This window comes from Bombus bifarius, unplaced genomic scaffold (assembly GCF_011952205.1).
Source record: "Bombus bifarius isolate JDL3187 unplaced genomic scaffold, Bbif_JDL3187 scf7180000008263, whole genome shotgun sequence".
In the NCBI taxonomy this organism is placed as follows: Eukaryota; Metazoa; Arthropoda; class Insecta; order Hymenoptera; family Apidae; genus Bombus; species Bombus bifarius.
Window position 1 is genome coordinate 131320 of NW_022884549.1, and position 23531 is coordinate 154850.

A 23531-nucleotide genomic window follows, 5' to 3' on the forward strand; every position below is an offset into this window, starting at 1 on the left:
TATATTATATGCTATATCCTATCCTATATTATATATCGTTTTCATATGCACGAATAACGGCCATTTCATACGCCTGTCGATATGCAACGCTTTCAGAAGTAACGTAATTCTGCGTCTGCCACAATCGCATCGTTTCATACGGTTTCACAGCGTCTGGTACGTACGTGGTAAAACATAATATACGATATTAGTCGAGTACGTACGAAAATAAAATGTATGTATGATCTTCGATGGTATCTATAGACATCTGTATCAAACAAGGACGAAAGAGAGAGAGACACGAGATGTCGATAAACGCGTAGAGAAAGAGAGAGATTGGGTCGATGAAGAGTCGATGCTCCGGTTGATACGTATGTCAGGTATTTCGGCAATTTGCTATGTTCACGAGGATATGCTGGCGAAACTAGGGGAAAGAACGCGGCAAGCGAATAGCGAGTAACGGGAATGGAAGGGCGCAGGGTGAGCGAAGCGGCGCGTCGCCCACGCCGCGATGAATAGCTGCGTCGATGACGCGTAACACGGTCAATCTGTGTGTGTGTGTGTGTGTGTGTTTGCGTGTTTGTAGTAGGCAGAGTAGTAGCAAGTGGCGCGTGCGCTGGTTCTCCAGGATAGCAGAACGGGTAGGTCCGGTAGGACGGACAGGACTCGGGGGTTGTACGAGGCGCGAACATCAGCTAGTCCGAATTTGTCTGTCGTTCGATTCGGGTACGTGCTTGCTCGCTCGCTCGCACTCGGTTCCTTAATCGCGACACCGCACCGGTTTGAAAATATCCGTTTACCGGAAACATCTTACGATGTTATCGCCATTCGCTTAAACACGAGGTCTTTGTCGTTTTCATCGTCGAATTAGCGCGGAAGTCGGACATTCGATTCGTACAGTTGGTCGTGGCCCTTCCCTTTGCTTTCGTCTAACTGGGGATGATCGAAGAACGTACGAACGCAGGAACGGAACATGCGGTGTAATCCGTTTGCTCGGCTCTCCTGATACGTACGGCCATTAACGAAAGCTAAATTTACGTCGCGAGTGAAATTTGCGGAACGTTCGACATAGAATGGCGCTCGTCGTTATCGTCAAGAATTTTCAAGGACTGAAATTCAAAGGAGACAAGGTTGTCAAGGTCGAGTTCCGGGGTAAGTTTCGAGCGATATTGCTCGACGATCGACGATAAAAATACCGATAAAATCCACAGCTTGCGTCAACCGTAACGACCACTTATCCATTCGGTTTCCCATAGAAAAGCGTCGTTAAGCTTTTCTCAACATTTACGAAGGCAATTGAACTTTGAAGGCGTGAACTTGCGCGATGAACGAGAACGGCGATCGACGCCGAGTAAATATAATTGACAATCGATCAGAATTTCGTTACGTCGTTTTAGTCATCTTTTCCCTTCGTTTTCTCGTAACACGCGGTGGGTGGCTCGCGTTCCATTTAATTTGCGATTCTGCGAAATCTGAATAATGTAATTTTCGCGTACAAATATTTACGCTGCTATTACAAATATAGTCGCTTTTAGATTCTCCTTCTCTGTTACACGCAAATCGAACGAATACATCTTCTTTACGAACGTTAATCAATGAATGACTCGAAAGAATTATCAAATTTATGCCACGTGATTTTTGACAAAATTCGCTATATCTGTTTGCTATTTAAGGATAAATAGGAAAGTAAATAATTCAGTGTTAATTAAAGCGAACGGGAAACGTAATAGATATTTGTCGAGATAATAATATCGTGTTGCGAGACGTTGCAAGTTCGAATCAATTGCAAGATCGACTGATTAACGATAGGAGCGCAGAGTTCTATGACTTCGCGTAGGATAATGACTTTCTTTGCAATCTCTTTCACGAGTTTCTTTGGATACTACGCTATTCGAACCTGTTATTCGCTTGGCAAAGGTTTTCGTCGATTAGAAAGTAGCGCTTCTCGTTTTTCGATTGTGCAATGTAACTAACCCCGCTGTTTTCATACGGTCACCGTTTTCATAAGGTTAATCGGTGATATTGATTAAAATTAGTTCATCTATAAATAAATATTTCTATCTAGAGCAGCTACCGCACGCAGATTTATCGCGTTTAATCGACACGTGATTTTTACGATATCTATCTTGTGTGTAAAAGAAATCTTTTACAAAATTTCAATTTGTTTCAAGAAACAAGCATAAAATACAAATACAATTCTCGCATAAAATACAAAAATTCTTCTTACATGTAATTCTTCTTATAGAAATATTTAGAAGAAACGCATTATCTTACTGTCTCGTGTCCATCGATTCGTTCTCTTCGTGTAACTAACTCTGAACAAATACGTATGTATGTATCTTAATATATACAACTGTGTAACAAACCGCAAACCGTGGAACAGTATCGTTAAAGTGGTGACAGATATTGGCTGGATTAATCAGAAGCAGATACTATTTGTGTTTCCAATTCAAACAATTATGTTCGTGGAACGACGAAAAAAAGCTCTTAGGATAAAACGACAAAAGCAACTTTGAAAAAACGAATTACACGTATCTACTCTCGTTTCTCTGTATACTTATCGTATAAAGTTAGTTTCAACGGTGATGGAAAATTGACGCAACCTTTCTATGTTGGCAAATTTGATTATACTTGGGATCGCGTAGCGCGTGGATATATCCACTTCTATTAAAAAAATAGCAGGATTAAATAATAACGCTAGGATGTTAACCATTCTTCTTTTTGCTTCTTCGAGCGTCGCTCTAATTACGAAGAGGATATCCAAGATTAGGAATATCATTAAAAGTGGAATCTTTTTAAATTTATACAAAATTCGGTATTTCTTTAGAATAGCCAGATCTTTGAAATCTTTTAAATCTCGACGTATCGCTCAAGTCGTAAATATTGAAATTAATGTTTGGAAAATGTCAATGTTTAAAAATACACGTCACTCGTTTGTTTAACGCTGGATATGTAGCTAAATGTTAATAAACTGTCGAGCGAAAGCCAGTTCAGCCGAGTGTGGACGCGCGATTTGCAATATTTATCGAAGCGTGAGGACTTAGGGGATCAAATGCAAAGGTTAGCGTTAGGTTAAACGTTAAACCAACCAGTCGTAGGTTTAGTCGGTCATCTTGCAGGGTCGTGTACGAAAGGAAAGGAAAATTCAAAGGCAAGACAGGACAACGACGAATTGTTAACCGGAGGTTAACCTGGCTTCTGGATATTAAACTTTTATTTAATCACGTTTGCCCCAGTTCACCGACGATCTACAGCTCGCGTGATACAAAGTTGAACGTCAAGATTTTATCCTCGACCTCTTTAAACGTTCCAATGTTATTCAGAGTTACTTAATTAATATACGTAAGTGTATACACGTACGATCGTGATACGATTTTGATACGTATCGCAGGAACAATTTTGCTTCCTTTTCCTTTCTCCCGTAATCCGCTGTCGACGTCTTAATTTCTCGCGCGGTTACCTCTTAACCCACTTATTTACCGCGTTATATTTTTCAAAGGAGCCATCTAGATTAGATATTTAACGTTTACGCGGAAGAGTAACCATTATAAAAATACAGTTACGGTGGAGAACTTTTTGCTTTCCAGTACGCTTCGAACGAAATAGTTTGTTTGCTAGAAGACTGTGAGATGTCAGACATAATATAACTCGAAATTTATACGCAGTTTTAAAATCGTATAGTCGGACTGTTTTATAAGGCAGCGATATAGATATGCATGTTTATCATTCACAATTATCGTATAAATTCTACTCGTTATTCCAATTTTATCATATTCTTTTCTCATCTTCGGAACAACGCTACAACAATGTTACTTATTGTTAAATACGATTCTAGATGAGTAGTTATCCCTTCTTTTGCGTTCAGGAAAGTATGTACATAGTTGGCTTATATTTTTCTTCCTTGTAACGTGTTCTATAGGAGAGAGGGACGAAGTATAAATTTTCGAGACTTAGCACGATTCTCTACTTTAACGTACATAGTAGAAATAACTGCCTGCTCATCTTAAATACCGTTGTTAGTCGCGAGAGAAACTACGCGTAAGCTGTTGCATCTCGTTTAGAATGAAACTACGATTTAAACTCGGTAAAAGGCAAGCAAATCGAATAACGAGAAACAAAATGTTGGAAATATTCAATCGGTACATGATAGGACACGGAATAACTTAACGGTATTTTTGTTGTAACATCTTACATTTTGATATCTAAGAACTTGGAAAAAGTGTGCAATTCGTCGCACTCGTAAATATAACTAACGATAAATGAGCATCGAATTATCGTCGTTTTGTTCTTCGATCGACAATGTGATGCTATAAGAGTTGGAAAAATTTTGATAACGGATGAAAGCTTTCCCGTAAAACTACGCTAACCTGCTATTGCACTTAAAAAGGAACCATCGTTAAATACGATCACGTAATTCGTCTATTTATTTATGAAACTTGTCGTGGATATCGAAATTACGTTTAATGCTATGATATCGAGATTCTTCAGAAAAATCTTTTACAGGTGTCCCTCATTACTCAAAATGCCTCGAAGAAAGCGGAGACCATATTACGGTAGATGAGGTAACGTAAAAGACAAATGTTTAATTTGTGGCTATTCTATTAATCTATTGTTAATTACTATTAATCAGATATATAACATTATTTTGGTAAATTTTTGGTTTAATACACAGAGAACGTTACATTTAAAGTTTGAACGAGTGTAGCTTAGTTAAAACGTTTTATTTTTCTCGAACTTGTTCAAAGCTTTGTTTCAGTATACATCGATTCTCGTTAGGAACAGTTTTACATAATTTCAAGAAATTTCGAAGGAATACGAATCACGCAGCTATCGAATTTTCGTACGTAGTTTACGATTGTGCGCACTTGACTAACTTGCTTGACGCGCAGTAAACGAGCGTGCAGCCGGTATACATATTTTGTATATCAAGTACTCATCGCGACCCACTTTTTTACTCCATTAAAACAAAGTTTACCAAAACGCTTTTGCAATTTAAGACTTTCAATTCGTACTAGAAGTACTACTGTAGCTCGATATTTTGTTATATCGACGAGTGGATTTTTGTTTTTTCGACTAAAGACATATTTTGTCGTTTTTATTTAAGCGATGCGAGGTACACAAGCAGGAAAGGAAAAAAATATTTCATTCGCGTTAGTTCATACGTTACGCAGTTCGTGTATCGATTAGTCAACGCTGTGCTGTTGCTTGCATCTTTGTTTTAATTATTTTTATTTCTATACAAAAAATGCAATTGCTTGCATGAAAAATATAAATAATGTTGACATTTAAATATCAAAAGAACATATCATAATCAAGGTTAATCGAGGCTGGTAGACTACTCTTTTTGTCTTTGTTTTATTTGTTTCCTTCGAGCGTAAAAAAAAATGAAAAAATCGCTAAACCAAAGCATGATTTATAAAGCATGGTTAACGAAAAGCTCAGCGTGATTTAACATTTTTCAGAGCTTCACTTGGAACTTGGGAAGACCGGTGGATGAAGTAGAAGTACTGCAACTATCAGTGGTATCGCGGGGCGTTTTGAAAAATGAAAAAGTGCTCGCGAAATACGGTTTGGTTTTGCAGACGGTGATACGAGAAGGTCGAATCATTGTCACGGATTCCTTAGTAGACCTCAATAACAAGCCGCTTCCGGTACGTTCAAACACATGCATACCTATGCTTGCGATAACAGTTTCCGCGTTCAATTCCATATCAAGCGGCGGCGTTGAATTGCCGCGCTCCGAGGAATAATCGCGTACGATAGACGATCCGCATCGGGGCAAAGATAAATTACGCACGAGACGTTTTAAACGAAATTTGGACTAAACTTTTGATCGGAGATCGATGGTCATTACCGAGATATGACAAAACACGTTTAATATGCGTAGGCTGTCGTCTGCTTTGAAATTCGATACAACCCTCCTGACGGAAGTTGCAGCTCGTACGCGGCCTCGGAAATAATGGAGGATGAACAACAAATGTTGATCGACATCGAGCAAAACATCGCGAACCTTGAAAGAAGCCTCGAGCAAGCTAACAGCGGCAGCGATGCCGCTAAAAAAAAGGGTTCTTGGCATAGTCCTCAAAAAAGTTCGAAACGGGGGTTTCTACAAAGGGGTAGTTCGCTGCTAACGGCTGACAAGTCACCAGATCGCAAGAGGTGAGAAATTGCCAGTAGATATCTCGAGATCTTCTCTTTCTCTTCCATTTTCGTAATATCCGTCTTCTTTTCTTCTCCGTTTGTCTCTTCCGTTATTTTTTGCTTTTCTCAAAAGAAATCTGAAACTGCCGAGCGAAAGATATTTATCGTTTCTTCTCTCGAAGCTTCCAACAGCCACGGAACGTTTTCCTCTGGTACAGACTTTATTTTATAAACGGCGAATATACCTACATATGTACATAAAGAATTTTTTAAACAATGGCTGGTTATATATGACGTATTTCTGCAGGTCTTATTGTCATAAATACATAGAGAAAAGAAGCTCGGGATGGAACAACGTAGAAAAATGTGCATTTCTTGTTTAACGTTTTATCATTGTCTTAGTTTCAAAGAGGGAATGATATCTCCTTTTTAGACGGCGCGTGTGAGAATACGCGTGTTAGTGAGACACGCTTTACGTTGATCTTATCGTCTTCGAAATTTGCGCGCCATAGGTGTTTCACGCTCCGATGGCAATTTATGGGAACTCGAAAGCACTTGTTGCAAAATATCGCGTCTCGGTATCTGTTTTTTTGGAATTAAATGGGCGAGGCCGCCAGACCGTTTAGTTCGTTGTTGATCATTTCAACATTCGTGAAAAATCTAACGATTTTTATGTTTTATATCGTTCGAGTATCGGGGTTAACGCGAGATGAAATCTTTTTCAAAATATGGCAAATCGACTTCTATACGCTTTGGTTTACATTTCTCGAAAGAGATGCTGCCGATAACATAGGCAAGATGGGGAAAATGCGTTCTTTGTAGCAGGAGTTCGACGTTGAAAAGCATGAGATCTCTTATAAAGTTGGGCAAGCAAAGACCACCGAGAGCTCGATCCTGCGACAGCGGCTCGGATACCAGCGAATTACTCGATAGAAGGGATTCGAGTTGCACCACATCCAACGAACCTTCGAGAACGAACTCGATGACTTCTTTGGAAACGAACGTGTCCGATTATGACAGCCAGGGTGGAACGAATACGGTGAAAACTCAGGAGGCGATCGTGAAACCAACGAAGAAATCAAAGCCAAAGGTTCGATCGATCCTTCGAACGATCAAAGCTATAATTGCGCGTAATATTTAGCTTTTCGTTTTTCTGTCGATTGCGCGTAACGAAACGATCAATGGCATTGGACATCGATACGGATTGTACGGAAACACGTAGAAAGCTCGCTAATGTATTCCGCGTCGGCGTGTCTCAAGTACCGAAATTCCAAATAAAACGGAGATCGTTCGAGAGATTGGCATTGTCGAGTGTAGCCCGACTGGAAAGAAATAAGTAAATGGCGCGATAAATTGCGTAACAGCATTTGCATAAGAATTCGATGACCCGTCTTCGTCTTGAGAATAAACGGTTTCTTTCGAGTCGGAGACGACGCAGCTTGCAAGGAAATTTCACCGAATCGTGAAATTCGTTTCTATCCTATTTTTACAGACCGTCGACACTGGACAAACCGCGTTAAAGGCACAGGACTATCAAGTTTGCGTCACCATCATCGAAGCGAGACAGTTGGCCGGTCTGAACATGGATCCGGTCGTTTGCGTACAAATCGGAGACCAACGAAAATACACCAGCGTCAAAGAATCTACGAATTGTCCGTATTACAACGAGGTACATACATACATATCGTATACCTATATGTCCTTCTTGGAATGAATTTTCTTTAAAACAAAGTTCGAAGGAAACTGAAGGGAAATTATCGGAAAGCTTGTAAAATCGAACTGAGCAACGGGTGTAGAAAGGAGGAAAGAGCAGAACGGTGTATTTACGATAATATTATCTTTTTCCTACGAGTTGTCCTATAAACTATTTAGTCGATATAAACTCCGTTGCACCGACATAATGTACATACCTACGTTTCGGTATTTTTTTTTTTTTTTTACCATTTAGCAAGCAGCTCTGTTCATTTCAGATTTCTCGTTCGTTCTCGCGTTTGTTATCATTAAAATACAATATCGAATTTCTTGATCTCGCATTTTGTTCTTCTCGTTTGACATCGAGTCTGCGTGTGTGAGCGCGTGTTCGTTCAATTTGAAAGCGTATAGAACGCTACGAAATTATTTTGGTGAAATAACGCTTTTAATATCGTTCTGTTTTTCAGTATTTTGTCTTCGATTTCCACATGCCTCCTGTCATGCTGTTCGATAAAATTATCACGCTATCGGTAAGTCGCTCGTCGAATTTCCTTGAATCTCGCTCCGTGAGATTGCTGTTTATAGAAGTTAGGGAGTTATTTGCTTCGTTAGATTGTTAATAACTAGAGCTCTTAATTGGCCCCCGATACTCTGTAATAAATACGATAACGCGCAAGCAACGAATCCGCTGATCGCGCTTTGAATAAAACGTTTTCGGCAATAAATCGGTAAATACGCATATACGATGCATGATATCACGAAAAGAACACGAAAATAGGAAAAAAGTTTCGAAACAGGAGGACGAATGGGTTTCTCGCTTTCCGGATAAAAGGATTAGTCGCGTAATCATCGGTCGTTTATCGACCGTTTGTTGGAATTTGTGTGAATTTTCGATCGATAGAAATCGACTGCCGACAACGTTGTATTTCGATAATCAGTTGTTTTCATTTCCCATCTGACTGAACGAGAACCTGAGGTAATTGACAATGATCGTCATGACGTATTGCAAATAGAATATCGTATTTCAGTGTACTGAAAATAAGTATGAAAATTCAAAGAGTTCGTATATTTTGCACGATGGATTTGATCTGTTCTCTAGAGAACAGTTGAAACGGCGCACGACTCGATCGCTCCTACCGTTAAATTTATCGATTTTGTATGTAAGAGACGCAAACGCAATAAAAGCGCAGGGGATTCGAGAAACGAAAAAGAGACGAATTAACGAGAGTAATTGTTCTTGATTCGTAAATCGAAATATTTGCGGATTTAGAATTACTCGGTCGAACAGGTCGCTTTAGATACACGTATGCGAAAGGCAACTTTACGCGATGAATGATAATCGAGGAGAAGGTGAATTAACATTACTTGTAGTGAATACCTTGTATTGATACGCAGGTGCAGCAATCGCGGAATCTCTTACGCGCTAATCTAACACTGGGCATCTTTAAGTTAGACATCGCGACTGTATGGGCACAACCAGGTATATTTTTTTAGTCCTTCGAAAAGGATCCTAAAGGTTACTGTTAATCATTACCGACTGTCTTTCATCCTTTATCGAGCCAGTGCCGACGAGGAAGCTGAGCAAACGATTTTCTTTGTCGTTCCATTGAAAGTGAAATGATATTTCCATAGACGAAAATTTTAATCAATGTATATTTTCGATCAAACTGAAACATATTTCATTAAATTACACGTTTATCATTCTATCCCATATTCTGATTGCAAAGTAACGAATTTACTATATTTTCATTCGAGTCGCAACGAAATTAATCACGTTGATCAATCGTACGCGTTTTCTACGTACTTGAGCAGTTTCGTTTACCGACGCGTAAACGATAAAAGTATCGCGAATAAATTTCATCGATTAAAAACGGATGAATTGGAAATCGCTTACAAACGCATGTGTATGAAACATAAACTAAAAGGGTAGAATAACAAAATTATCAAGACGATGTAAATGAAACGTTTTAATGGGAAAGGATCGAAGTAAAAGCGACAGAAGCGAAAGGAAGCGAAACAGCTATTTCGTATCATATCATATTTTCATCATGCATCAGAGTATCGTTTAAATTCACAGCTTGTATAACATTTGTCACACTTGGCTTGTAGTACGATAGTTTCCAAGTCATGCCGCTTCTGTAGCGTAGAAATACTTCTTACTATATTTGTACATAATACGTTGCGTATTATGCGAAGAAATATGCAATCCGCTTTATCGATGATACATATTTATTTTACAATGTGAAAATGAACGCGTTAGAACCGATTGAAATATTACAACGGTGCTAATAAATAGAAAGTAGTAATAGTAGTAAGTACATTGGAAATCGTTACGTAAGTACGCACATGAGATAATCGCTAATCGAGCGTATAATTATTCGTTTCTACGAATAACGATCGTCTCTCGACACGAACGCGACGCTAATTTATTAACGTTCGAGTAATATCGTTAACAGTTAATTAAACGCTTTAGTCGGTCAAAGTATCGTCGATACGTATGACGGTTTCAATTTCCTGGAACTTATCGGCGAGTTGAGATTCTGAAAAGTTGTAAAGATGCATCGGAAGCGAATGACTGTCGAAAGTTGTATCTTCTATCATTTATTCATAAATCATGTACATATTCGCTTAATCGGTGTTTACGATCGACTTTAAAACCTTTCTCTGTTCGTGTTACGATGTATGTACGACGTACACGTTTAAAGATGGATCGCGTTCTATTTTGATGAAAGTAATTCCCGTTCACCCTGTAGATCATCAATTTTACCATAAATGGGCACTGTTGACGGATCCGGACGACGTGGCTGGTGGCCCCAAGGGTTACTTGAAGTGCGACATAAGCGTGATCGGGAAAGGCGACACCGTGAAAATTCCTCCAAAAAGCGAGAAGGACGAGGACGATATCGAGGGTAATCTTTTGCTACCGGACGGTGTGCCTATCGAGAGACAAAGAGCCAAGTTCATCGTGAAGGTGTACAGAGCGGACGGGCTACCGAAGATGAACAGCAGCATCATGGCGAACGTGAAGAAGGCGTTTACCGGTGAAATCAAGGATCTCGTCGATCCGTACGTTCAAGTGTCCTTCGCCGGACTAACCGTAAGATCGATCAAATTTCTTATCTATGCACGATAGTTTTCGCTACGTTCTATGCGTACAATCGATCAAAGAGGCGGGAAAGAGGCAAACATCCTTCAAGTAAGTTTTTCCACGCGATTCAGGGTAAGACGAGCGTTAAAAGGCACAGTTACGCGCCAGTTTGGAACGAACAGATCGTCTTCACGGAAATGTTTCCACCTCTCTGTCAAAGGATTAAAATTCAGCTATGCGACAACGACCCGGTTCACGCGACCGTCATCGGCACGCATTTCGTCGACTTGAAGAAGATCAGCAACGACGGTGAAAAGGGATTTCTACCAACTTTTGGACCAGCTTTTATCCATTTTTACGGAAGCATCAGGGATTACAGTATCATAGATAAGCATTCCACGTTGAACGCTGGATTGGGTGAAGGAATCTCTTACAGAGCAAGGTTATGGCTCGATTTCGTTTATTTTCTCTCGATTGAAAATCGTATCGCGTTCCATTCCTCTACCGAGAACGAAACATGGAAATATTAAACGTGTTATCGTCCTGTATCTTTAGATTATTAATAGGCATTAGGACAGAGATAAGCGATAACGTGGAAATGGCTCCATCGGAGGTGGAAGTCGAACCCACGATACCCATCAACGAATCCGTTTATGCCAGGAACGAAGAATTTTTTCTTTTCGCCACCATAATGGACGCCACGATGGTCGACAAGAAACTCGGCGACAAACCAATGTATTTCGAATTATCGATAGGGAATGCGGGAAACGCTTTAGACGGTCACAACGAAAGCTCCAAGGTGAGGCTCGTTCATCGATGGAATCGTTGATTTCCGTTTATTATCTTCTTCTGTACCGTGTCGCTTCGTGTCGTTCGTCGACGTTCGACTACGTTGAACGGATAAACAAGTTGGTAAAATCGGTTTTAATCGGTCGCTGTCAGATATGCGAAATGGGACCAAAAAGTGGAACGAGTAGCGATCAAGAGGAGCTGCAGGAAGTGTTGAGCGGATCTTGGCAGAGTACCACTCCAGCCTGTAAACCGATGACGCACGATAAAATGTATTATTTTTTGCCTTACTGGGATGACAAACCTTGCCTTCACGTTAGGAGCATCTGGCCCGACTATAGGCGTAGAATGTACAATAGCAATATAATCAGCAAAATTTCCGATAAGCTGGTAAGTCGATAGACGTTTCCATCGTAGTGTATAGTCGAGGTGATCTGCTTTAATTAACGGGCATTTTTGATTTGGGGTAGGAGGAGGGATTGTCGGAGGCTCAGTCGCACGCTGACGACTGTACAGGCGAGAAAATCTTAAAGTCTGCGTTAGACGAATTAAGCAGCAACTGTAATCGATACGTCAGCATCAGTAAATCGAGTATCACCGGGCCGGGAGTTGGGAAGACGAAACTCGATAAAGAGAGAACGAAACTTTGTCAAAGAGAATTAGAAAGTATTGGAATTATGTCGCGCAATCTTAAAGCCGTGATCACTAAGAGTAGTTTTAAGGAAAGACTGAAGACTGCACAGAGCTATTTGCAGAAATTAAAATTTCTCGTCGAGGACGTGAGTATCCTTCGTCGAAGTTGCTGCCTCCTTAAAACGGGTATTTTATCGTTAAAAGGAAAACACGACTTTCAGCCTCAAGATTCTCTACCGGATGTTTTTATTTGGGTAATTAGTTCCGGACGTCGAGTCGCGTATCACAGAATACTCGGAAGAGATTTGATATATTCGATCGTCGATGAAGAATGTGGCAGATACTGCGGCAAAGTTCAAACCATGTTTCTCAAAGTATGTTCGTTTTTTCTTACGTCTAATTTACTTTTCGTAGCTTGTGAATAAATCGACGAAAGGAAATAACTCGAGCGCAGCATGTTCGACTAGTTCCGCGTCTATCATTTTCGATCGAACAATAACGTCGATCGATCGATCGATAGCTTCCAGGGAAAAAACGATTCGGACCTTCGGGTTGGGCGATACAAACGAAATTACAAATCTACATGTGGCTGGGTATCTTGAAGCATAAAAAGTACTTTATCCAAGGTCTGCCAAAGGGTTACGAACTCAGTCACGAGTTGAGAAACGTGGACAGGCCGCGCGCTTTACCACCCACCGTTATTCATTACGTCGAAAAACACGTATGTATTTGACAATCGTGCTATTCTTACGCTATCGATCCTTACGCTATCGTCCAATTTTATTATGAAAATATCTGAATTATCGAGTAGAAGTTCCAGTTAAGAGCACACATGTATCAAGCCCGGTCTCTGATCGGCAGCGATGCGTCAGGTCTTTCCGATCCCTTCGCCAGAGTAATTTGCGGCGAATTTTCCAACTCTACTCAAGTGATCGACGAAACTTTGAGTCCTACGTGGGACGAACTCCTTCTTTTCGACGACATATTGATTTACGGAACCGACGAAGAAATTAAGAAGGATCCGCCGTCGATCGTCGTCGAACTCTTCGATCAAGACAAAGTGGTATGTCACGATGGAGAATTTCTCCGATGTACATAAGTTTTTGCTTTATTTTTTGTTGCTATACATTTTTCGATTAAACACGCAAAGAAAATCTTCGTACAAGCGACTATAGTTCTTTTCTCATTCTTTTCCGATTCTTTTTTTACAGAGTCATTTTCTATCTACGGACATATAACACTGCATGGGGGCTCTGCTTTGACAGTTTGTATACGATATACGACATTCATACGCAACACATACGCTTCCACATTTTATTTTTTCAGCATCGATCTCTAGGTAACAACGTTCTAAAGTCGGTTTTCCGATCAAACTGATTCGCAATTGTCACGGCTGTATGCTGCCGCCGTAAGGTTTTAGAAATCAAATTCGTCGATCGAATAAGAGTATCGTAATACGCGACTCATAGAGATAAGTAGTAAACTACGATAAAACTCGGACGATAGCTTTTTGAAAGATAATTTTTCAAAGAATATTTGACAAAGAGAGAAAAGAAAGTTATTTTCCGCGATAAATAATCTAAAATCGAAAACTTGTACCGGAGATGATTGTACGAGATAAACGTACGATGGTTTCAGGGGAAATCGGAATACATAGGTCGAGCGGTCGCGCGACCTCACGTGAAACTCGCCTCGGAATCTTACACGCCACCCAAATTCCCACCTTCGTTAGAATGGTACGACGTAACGAGAGGCGCTGCAAGAGCGGGCGAACTTCTCGCCGTTTTCGAGCTACTCGAATATTCGCAGACGAAAGATTACAGCTTTCCCACTTTACCAGACCCGAAGGAAATACCGAGCCAAACTCCCGTCGCAGCTCAGGATCGGGGACCGATTCTTCCGGTTCCCGTTGGAATTCGACCGACTCTCTCCAAGTACCGGTAAAACTACTTTTAGTTTGCACAAGTTTCGAACGTCATCGGAATTTCGCTGAACGTTAGTTCGCTCTCTCACACGCGCGCTATCGCCTTCTATCGCAGAATCGAGGTACTGTTTTGGGGTCTAAGGGATTTGAAGAGGATCCATCTAATGACTGTGGACAAGCCTCGAGTAGACGTCGAATGCGCCGGTCATATTCTTTACTCTTCGGTTATCACAAACGCAAAGAAAAATCCGAATTTCAATACACCGGTGAAATTTTTGGAGTTGGAGTTGCCGGAACAGGAGCTCTATCGGCCACCTTTGACCATCAGGGCTGTAGATTGCAGAAGTTTCGGTCGTTACACTCTCGTTGGAACGCATACGATAAATTCGATCCATAAGTATATGTACCATCCGCAAACGAAGAAAGCGAAGGATGTGGAAGAAAGAAAGAAGAATCTGTATCAATTACAGCAATACACAGGTAAAATAACGTCGAGTTCAGACTCTTCGGAAATCTGTAATCCAAGTTGGTTGTAGATGGAATAGATTTTACCGATATTTCGTAGCGTTACCGTCGATCGGTATGCATGTACACCATACTTTCGATAATTATCCTCTTTCGCTTTAGGTTTCGATACATCGAAGATTAAAATGCAATACCCGTCTTTGCCAGAGTCTTTGACCGATCTCGAGTTTGGTATCGGAGATGCGATTATTACTCTAGGTTTGGAACAAGGTTGGCCAACGAAGAAGGACAAAACGGAACAGAATTTAAAAAAAAAGCAAAGTCTGATCAACGACGGAAGCATGGGTAAGTTACACAAGTTGCGCACAAAGTATCGAAGCGTAAAAGGAGCAACGTCGAGAAATTGAATCGAACGAATTCCGTTAGGCGATTTCTACACGTTGGAGAACGAAGATGGTTGTCAAGATTGGTGGACCAAATACTTCGCTTCCGTCGAAGCCATGATAGAAGAAAACAAGGAACTGCGTAGAGAGAAACCAATGTTTCAAACGCAGGCAAACGGTACCGTTCCGGCGTACATGGAGGAAAATTACAATCAAAATCAAGCGAATCCGTCGAACGAGAAGAGTCCTGGCGTTGCAGCGAAAAGATTGTTTGGCCTAAAGTCGACGGCGAACGCAGCTAGGTTTGTTTCGAAACTGAGCCCCAAGCACACCTATCGGAATTTCCCGAAAACGGCGCTGTTGAAAATTTATCCGAACGAATTGGAAGCTCAGCCAGAATTTGAACAGTTCAAGGAATGGCTGCACACGTTCGAACTTTACAGAGGAAAGAAAACGGGGGACGAGCCCGAAGACGAATCCAGAATAGTGGGAAGCTTTAAAGGGGCCTTAAAAGTTTACAAGTGGCCTCTCCCTAGGGATTTGATAGATCATACGGTGATGGGATTCGACCCGCAATATGGCTTTTTTCAAGGTGTACCTTCCAACGAACCGATTCACGTATTGGTACGTGTTTATATCGTCAAGGCGAACGATCTTCATCCTTGCGATCTAAACGGAAAAGCAGATCCTTACGTCGTTTTGCAACTAGGCGGTAAAAGAATCAGTGACAAAGAGAATTACGTGTCGAAACAACTGAATCCCGTATTCGGCAAGTATGTACCGATACGATCGCGTACTATTCGTTACGACCTATCGTTACATCTTCGTGTCTTTTATTTGCAAGGTGTTTCGAAATAGAAGCAACCTTCCCGCAAGATTCGTTGTTGACCGTTCAAGTGTTGGATTGGGACTTGGTCGGCACGGACGATATGATCGGTGAAACAAAGATCGATCTGGAAAATCGATTTTATAGCCGGCATCGTGCTACTTGCGGTCTAGCCAAAAAATACGACGAGTAAGTTTCCGAACGAGAACATTTCGATTGCTTTCTTCTAAAATGAAACGACGTGCTCAAGTCGGCGTATTTTATCGCCAGATCCGGTTACAACAAATGGAGAGACGCGATGAAACCGACGCAGATCTTGTCGAAGCTTTGCAAAGAGGGAAAGATCGACGGACCGGCGTATTCCCACGGAAAAGTAACGATAGGAAGAAAAACGTTTTCTTTGTCGGACGAGGAAATGGAATGTTACGTTCATACGAAAGGTAAATATCGACCGAACGTCGATTTCCTAACGATTAGAAAAGCTACCGCGTGTCGAATACCGCGGTGCTTTTCCTAAAAATAATGTTCATCTTACCAGGCATAGAAGAACATCTTGCACTGGCAGTTCTTCACCAATGGCATGCTTTTCCAAGAATCGGTTGTGCTCTGGTCCCCGAGCATGTGGAAACACGTCCACTTTACAATCCTGAAAAACCCGGGATCGAGCAAGGAAAGTTGGAAATGTGGGTGGACATGTTTCCTATGGACATGCCTTCGCCAGGACCGTCGATCGATATTTCACCGAGGAAACCGAAAAGTTACGAGCTTCGGATCATCGTATGGAACACCGACGACGTTATACTGGAAGACGATGCGTTCTTTACTGGCGAAAAGATGAGCGATATTTACGTGAAAGGGTATTCCGCGTATTTATATAAGAAATTCGCGCATAGTTTGGAGATTCGTTAGAACGGTAAATTTTGCTTGGATTTGTTTATTAGATGGCTGAAAGGCCCCGAAGATTGCCAATCTACGGACATTCATTATAGATCGTTAACAGGAGAAGGGAATTTCAATTGGCGTTTTATATTTCCATTCGATTATCTCGTAGCAGAAGAGAAGATCGTTATCAATCGGAAAGAAAGTCTGTTTAGCTGGGACGAAACTGAATGCAAGATTCCTGCTCGTTTGGAATTACAAGTAAAAAAAAAAAAATCGTTTTAATCGTACTTTTAATTTATATTTCCGTTATCATTCGAATCCACTGTACACAGGTCTGGGATGCAGATCACTTTTCAGCTGACGATTTTCTGGGTGCTATTACTCTCGATTTAAATCGATTTCCACGCGGTGCAAAGAATAGCAAGCTTTGTACGTTAAGTATGCTAAAGACCGATGGATCTGTGCCAACCGTAAATATTTTCAAACAGAAACGAATAAAAGGTTGGTGGCCTTTCTACGTCAAAAAAGAAAACGAGGATATGGAATTAACGGTAAATATCAATTCATATTCGCTCTAATGTGTTTCGTACAAACTTGAAAGTATTTTACATCGAAAATATTCGTAGGGTAAAGTAGAAGCCGAAATTCATTTGTTAACCAAAGAAGAGGCTGAGAAAAATCCTGCAGGATTTGGAAGGAACGAACCTGATCCGCTTGACAAACCCAAGTAAATATAAAGACGATCATACAATGTTTTAACATTCAACGCGAGCTTGCTTTGTTACCACTTGATTTGTACAATTTCGATTAGTTCGTTTAAAAAATTATATCGTTAATTAGTTTGTCTTTTCTTTCAGCAGGCCCGATGCATCTTTCATGTGGTTTTTGAATCCTTTGAAATCTGTTAAATATATAGTATGGCACAACTACAAATGGGCAATTCTGAAAGCTATAGTAGCAATTGCATTAATAATAGTCGTATTATTGTTCTTTTACTCGATACCTGGTTATTCCGTTAAAAAGTTATTGGGAGCTTAAAAATGTCGCTTGCAGATTTTATTGCTTCGTATGCTCATGATAGCTGAAATACGGAAAATGATATTTTGATAAGAAAGTAATAGAGGACTAACTTTGCAGATACACTATTGTTTAATACTTTATAGATGTAACTTTAAATTTCTCAAAGTTAGTTTTGTTGACCATACTAAGCACGTTGTATCGATATATTATATAAAGCCTACTTTTTCATTTCATATTTGCATATCTCGTGCTCATTTTATCACATAAATTTGATAGGCCTCAAAATTTAAGCTATCTAAAAATCTATGAATTTTTAACGACTTAAATATTTCTTCCTTTTGCCAACAGTTTTAAATAGCAAAGTAAAAGCTGATTATGCTTCTAGATGAAAGAGCTCTTTTTAATAAATAATTGCTGTATAATGGACCAACGAAACAGTAATAAAAGCTAATGTATATATAAAGAGCAATACAATAAATAATTAGAAATTATTAGATGCAGAACAATAATGCGTGTATATATATATAGTATATACTGTTTTTACTTATCAAATATTTCGTTAAAAATATTGTATTCTATTTCGTTGTAAATAGATAATTTAACACGTTCACGTCGGCGCATACTACCGGTTGCTCATACTTGAACGTTCCACCAACCGGTGCGTACACCAAAAATATAGTTCGTTTAGTAATTAGAAAATATTGCCATATAGTTGAAAATTTAACGTATATTAGTTGAAAAAAGTAAGATTTATTTAAAAACAAGACAATTCGATATCATAAACTTATTATAAACATGAATACGAGCGCTACTCCACGGCGAGAAATACAAATAGCAGCGCCGGCATGAACGTGTTAATATATATATATGTCGGAGAAGAGTCAGGAACAGGGTTGTGGGCGTTTGATAGACCTCCCTTGGAGTTGGCCAGCGTTGTGTTATAACGAAGATACGGCCTGATACTACGAGTATCAACAGCGGCGATTAGGCACTCGCGACACTAGTGATAATGGTCTTAGGTTCGATAACGAATCCACGGTCAACGGAAGGATAGGTATACTTGCTCTAACTCAAACATGTATAACTCCCTCCGCCGATGAGATCTCGAGAAAGATCTCTTGGTCGATTTGAGACAAAAGCTGCCTGTCCGTTTGCCCAAATCTTAATTGCCGAAAAACCCAGGTTTTATAACGGGTCCTCGGGCTAACTAGACTTGTGCTATGTACGTGCCTCAACGTTAGGTATTCATTGTCCGAAGAAACCGTTAGGATGTTTTACTGTCAGATACCTCTATGGGTATTTCCTTTAATGAGGGTCATAACATCACCCCGCACCTTTGTTAGGCGGAGCGCCCGTCCCATTGACCGCGGCTACGTTCGGCGGCTGGTGGTCGCCTTGGGCCCAAGTTTATTATCACAAATCGCAAACAAGCACAATTGGGCAGAATGACGGCAAATTATTTAATTACAACTGTAAACTTTAATTAAGATTTTACGGATTTTCCCGAAGTTCCAGGGGAAGGCCCCGGTGTCCTTTCGTCTTCGACATATATATATATATATATATATATATATATATATATATATATATATGTCGGGTTAAGGTTGGAATTTTGGGCGTTTGACGAACCTTCACTCGAATTTGCCATCGCGGTTATAGCTGATATTTATTGGTACAAATGTGGTTATTACAAGAGGCTACAAGTAATAGCGGCGATCGGATGGTCGAGATGTTGATGACAATGAATTCAGGTTCGATAACGAATCCACGGTCAACGGAAGGATAGATATACTTGCTCTAACTCAAACGTGTACTACTCCCTTCGCCGATGAGATCTCGAGAAAGATCTCTTGGTCGATTTGAGACAAAAGCTGCCTGTCCGTTTGCCCAAATCTTAATTGCCGAAAAACCCAGGTTTTATAGCGGGTCCTCGGGCTAATTAGACTTGTGCTATGTACGTGCCTCAACGTTAGGTATTCATTGTCCGAAGAAACCGTTAGGATGTTTTACTGTCAGATACCTCTATGGGTATTTCCTTTAATGAGGGTCATAACATCACCCCGCACCTTTGTTAGGCGGACCGCCCGTCCCATTGACCGCGGTTACGTTCGGCGGCTGATGGTCGCCTTGGGCCCAAGTTTATTATCACAAATCGCAAACAAGCACAATTGGGCAGAATGACGGCAAATTATTTAATTACAACTGTAAACTTTAATTACGATTTTACGGATTTTCCCGAAGTACCAGGGGAAGGCCCCGGTGTCCTTTCGTCTCCGACATATATATATATATATATATGTCGGGTTAAGGTTGGAATGCGATGTGATACACGTATGACTCAACGTACAAATAAAACTTATCCGAATGAACTAACCCGCAGTCCAAGTTAAGCTGCCCTTATATATTCTTCTCTCCACCTCTCGGGTCAATCTTTGTTTTTAAGGAGAGCTATATAATTATTCCATACCTGTGTCAGGTACACGTCCCTCCCGTGACCGTGGCTACGTTCAGTGACCCGTTATGTCACTTCGAGCCCAAGCCCATCGTCATAAAATCGGATTAGAACATTAAAACTATTTCTTAGTTTTATTACTTAAGTGTAGCTATAGTAAAAGTTTGGACTAGGATATTGGGGTTTTCCCCAACATTCCAAAAGGAAAGCCCCGATGTCCTTTCATCTCCGACATATACATATATATACATATATAACATGTATTCAAAGGAATAAATAAAATACTAATTAAACACTGACTAACTAAGGATTTATTTCTGATATATCTGTACACAGTGCTTCAAATTTGTTAACTACGGGCGATATTTCTGAGTCTTCGCTTGTTGTCTCATTAGAATGGTCAGAAGTATCGGATGTTTCTTGCGATGTTTTCTCTTCATGTTCTCGATTTCCTGAGAGTTTCTGTTCGTCATTTTCATCTTCGGACGAAATGTATATTCCTCTCATATCACTTACATCTTCGCCTTTATTTTTAGCTTGAATCCATTTAACTAGTTCAATTTCTGGATGATTCTCCAACTTTCCTGTTATAAGATAGAAAGAGATTATTTTAAAAATTAGTAAATTATTTATGCCAACGTCTAACGACAATTACCTTTATTAAGACTCCAGTCTTGGGGATATACGTATATACAAATTTTCCCTTCAAGGGCCATCCTTAATAACGAATTAGCTGCCCTGTAAGAATCGTATCTAGCAGTTCGTGCAGTGAAGAAATTTCGTTTAGAAGCCCAACTATCACAAATATCCATAGCGCTCCATGTATCATCGTTATCTTGATGTTGCAATTTAAGTATCTTTGGTAAATCTATTCTCTCAGCTAGAAATTTAATTGTTGTATATGGTTCGCTGACTTGAGCTATTGGGAAAGATCCCATTAATATTTGTAGTTGTTTAGGTACTGTAGATGGAAATACTAATCCCGGACAGTCACAGAGGCAAACGGTTTTTGTAAGAAATATAGTTTGAAAATGTTTAGTATGTCCTGGTGTACGTGACACGCTAACAACTTTTTTGCCTATGAAAGATATTTAACAAATGACATTTAAATATTTAAACATTGTCATTTTCTAAATTTCAATTTTTTTATAAAAAATACTGCTTACCCATTAATGCATTCATTAAGGACGATTTTCCAACATTTGGAGTTCCGATACATCCTATGGATAAAACTCCATTTTTATAACGTTCATGCTTGATATAACTTGTATCTCCTTTTTCTATAGTAATATTGCTTTTATGATCGGCGTCATCTAAATCAAATTCCATTTGCATTTCTTCTTGAATCTTTTCTTGCCAAGAAGTTAAATCCACGTTATCTCCAACAATTTCTTTACAAATATCCAACAATTTCTGGGCTCCTTCTGCAGCCATTTTAAGTTTTCCCTTTCTCCGCCTGTGTTTCATTCCCTTTGTATCCCTTTTATTTCCACATAAATTATAAGTGGGATACGAAGTGAACATCAAAATATGTAACTTTGGGTATATGGTACGAAAATATTCTTTCCATGCTATTACTAAAGCTGGAGGTGCTAAATCAACCTTATTCAATACTAAAATCATGTCTTTTTTAAGTTCATTCGTTATATACTCGTATAAATATGGGGGAAACATTAAAACGGTATATCTAATATCAACAATGATTAATAAAATATCAGACATCTCAAGAACTCTCCATAACTGCCTCCAAGTTTCTAAATTTAATTCAAAGTAACTGATGGTATTTAACTTTTCCATGTTTTTTAGATATTCCTAAAAGTATAAGCCAATATTAAATTTATCTCAACAAACATAAATGTGTATTACAATTACTTACAGTAAAATACTTATGTTCTGCCAATTCTAATTGTTTTTTTGACATATTAAAGTCCCATGGTGGCCTTTTTGGCATATCAATTCCAGGTGGAAAATAGTTATTTGAAACTTCTTGATCTTTAAGAGATAAAGGTACAATAGCACTTCTGGATTGTTTCTTTCGTTTCAGTATTTCTTCTTCACTGTCTTGAAAGAATTGTAAAGTATATCTGTTTCTAAGAGAATTATCATTTTTTGGCTGTTTATTAATTTTTTGTATAGCATTATATTCAAGATCACTAGAGTAATTTATGTCATCTTCCTTGTATCCGCTGTGACTTTCACCTGCTAATTATAACATAAAATTAATTATTCGAATATGTAATATATAAAACGTATCGTTCATTGTTATATTGTGCATACATACTAAGTAAAGCCAAATTTTGCCGTTGCTTCTTAGTTTGCAATTGCTGTTTCTTTGCTTTACCGCTAAACGGTTTCTTTCTTCTTGGTTTCATTTTTCAATTAACTCAATTTTTCAATTAACTTAACCTCAGAAACTTCACTAACTTCTTTATTTTGACGTTAAGGTATGACACATTAAGTACACAGTAAGTGAATCCTTTGACTAGCGGGATGCCTATATCGTATATAAGATTAAAAATTACTACTTTAATCAATATGTATATTTAAATTAACATTTTAAGAATTTAACAATTACTTTTAACAAGATTAGGATTCTATGGTTACAAAATTAATTATATCAATATATAAGATTTTATATATTTTTGACTCGTAAATGACCGAAGGAGTTTGTTTACTAATCAACTTTAACTTACGCTTCGGCAGTCCGGTCCGCTGAAGCACTGTCACTGAACTGAAGAGCGCATCAGAAATGCGCACAGTATGTGTCACGTAAACTTAGGGGTAAACTGATCGGATAGATGTTCACTGTTCGATGGTTTTGTCTATTTCTCCCCAGGTGTCTCGTCTCATTACGGAGGAAAGCTCGGTGCGGGTGTGCCCTTTTTAATTAACAACGCTGATTCGCTGTTCGCACCTTCCGTTAGGAAAAGTGGGGGTAACGATCCACGATGCCAATTGGTTATAGGTCATGTTAAGAAATGAAGTAGGTAGGTAGTAGGTAATATTGTTTATGAGAAAAACCAGCTTTTTCGTTAGTCAAGTATTGGGTTTTTCCCATTAGCTACCTGCTTTCCCCGTAATTAGTAAGGACGTATAACAACCTAAGGGCTGTTTCGAGGACCATCCATAAACAGATAACAGAAATAATGAATTTAGAAAGTTTAGGTTTATGGTGGGTCCCTGGGGTAATTGAGGGTGCGCGGTGGCCTCTGATAAAATTGACGTTACAAGTGCGTGGAAACGATATGAAATATCGT

General features: G+C 39.5%; 2 protein-coding genes across 5 annotated transcripts; one reads left to right on the top strand and one right to left on the bottom strand.

Moving 5' to 3' along the window:
- Nucleotides 1-626: 626 nt before the first annotated feature.
- Nucleotides 627-18313, top strand: LOC117211858 (otoferlin-like). 4 transcript variants are annotated; one of them, XM_033456120.1, is made up of 27 exons: nucleotides 627-1131; nucleotides 4483-4541; nucleotides 5442-5630; nucleotides 5867-6138; nucleotides 6943-7210; nucleotides 7613-7789; nucleotides 8280-8342; nucleotides 9208-9292; nucleotides 10566-10909; nucleotides 11032-11342; nucleotides 11456-11699; nucleotides 11843-12079; nucleotides 12160-12468; nucleotides 12544-12696; nucleotides 12843-13043; nucleotides 13134-13385; nucleotides 13961-14262; nucleotides 14362-14726; nucleotides 14874-15056; nucleotides 15138-15867; nucleotides 15939-16109; nucleotides 16191-16360; nucleotides 16459-16777; nucleotides 16862-17060; nucleotides 17135-17353; nucleotides 17429-17529; nucleotides 17663-18313. In XM_033456120.1, the coding sequence occupies exons 1-27, from the start codon at nucleotides 1053-1055 to the stop codon at nucleotides 17838-17840; spliced, it is 6180 nt and encodes a 2059-aa protein (XP_033312011.1). In that variant the 5' UTR covers nucleotides 627-1052; the 3' UTR covers nucleotides 17841-18313. The 4 variants fall into 4 exon arrangements, with proteins under 4 accessions (XP_033312011.1, XP_033312010.1, XP_033312008.1 ...); XM_033456119.1 differs by having other exon boundaries at nucleotides 629-1131; nucleotides 6946-7210; nucleotides 17660-18313; XM_033456117.1 differs by having other exon boundaries at nucleotides 630-1131; nucleotides 17660-18313.
- On the bottom strand, nucleotides 17701-23095 carry LOC117211859 (guanine nucleotide-binding protein-like 1). The gene is made up of 7 exons (XM_033456121.1): nucleotides 22968-23095; nucleotides 22556-22768; nucleotides 22151-22476; nucleotides 21441-22086; nucleotides 20930-21352; nucleotides 20571-20858; nucleotides 17701-17883 (listed from the first exon to the last, which is right to left on the bottom strand). Exons 2-6 carry the CDS (start codon nucleotides 22644-22646, stop codon nucleotides 20578-20580), a joined length of 1767 nt encoding a protein of 588 aa, XP_033312012.1. The 5' UTR covers nucleotides 22647-22768; nucleotides 22968-23095; the 3' UTR covers nucleotides 17701-17883; nucleotides 20571-20577.
- Nucleotides 23096-23531: the final 436 nt, after the last annotated feature.

Coding starts and splice junctions, on each gene's coding strand:
- LOC117211858 (XM_033456117.1), top strand. CDS start 1,053: ATGGCGCTCGTCGTTATCGTCAAGAATTTTCAAGGACTGAAATTCAAA. Junction 7,790..8,279: donor ATTGTCCGTATTACAACGAG/GTACATACATAC, acceptor TCTGTTTTTCAG/TATTTTGTCTTCGATTTCCA. Junction 14,727..14,873: donor TCAATTACAGCAATACACAG/GTAAAATAACGT, acceptor CTTTCGCTTTAG/GTTTCGATACATCGAAGATT.
- LOC117211859 (XM_033456121.1), bottom strand. CDS start 22,646: ATGAAACCAAGAAGAAAGAAACCGTTTAGCGGTAAAGCAAAGAAACAG. Junction 22,477..22,555: donor GCAAAATTTGGCTTTACTTA/GTATGTATGCAC, acceptor TGTTATAATTAG/CAGGTGAAAGTCACAGCGGA. Junction 22,087..22,150: donor CAGAACATAAGTATTTTACT/GTAAGTAATTGT, acceptor TTATACTTTTAG/GAATATCTAAAAAACATGGA.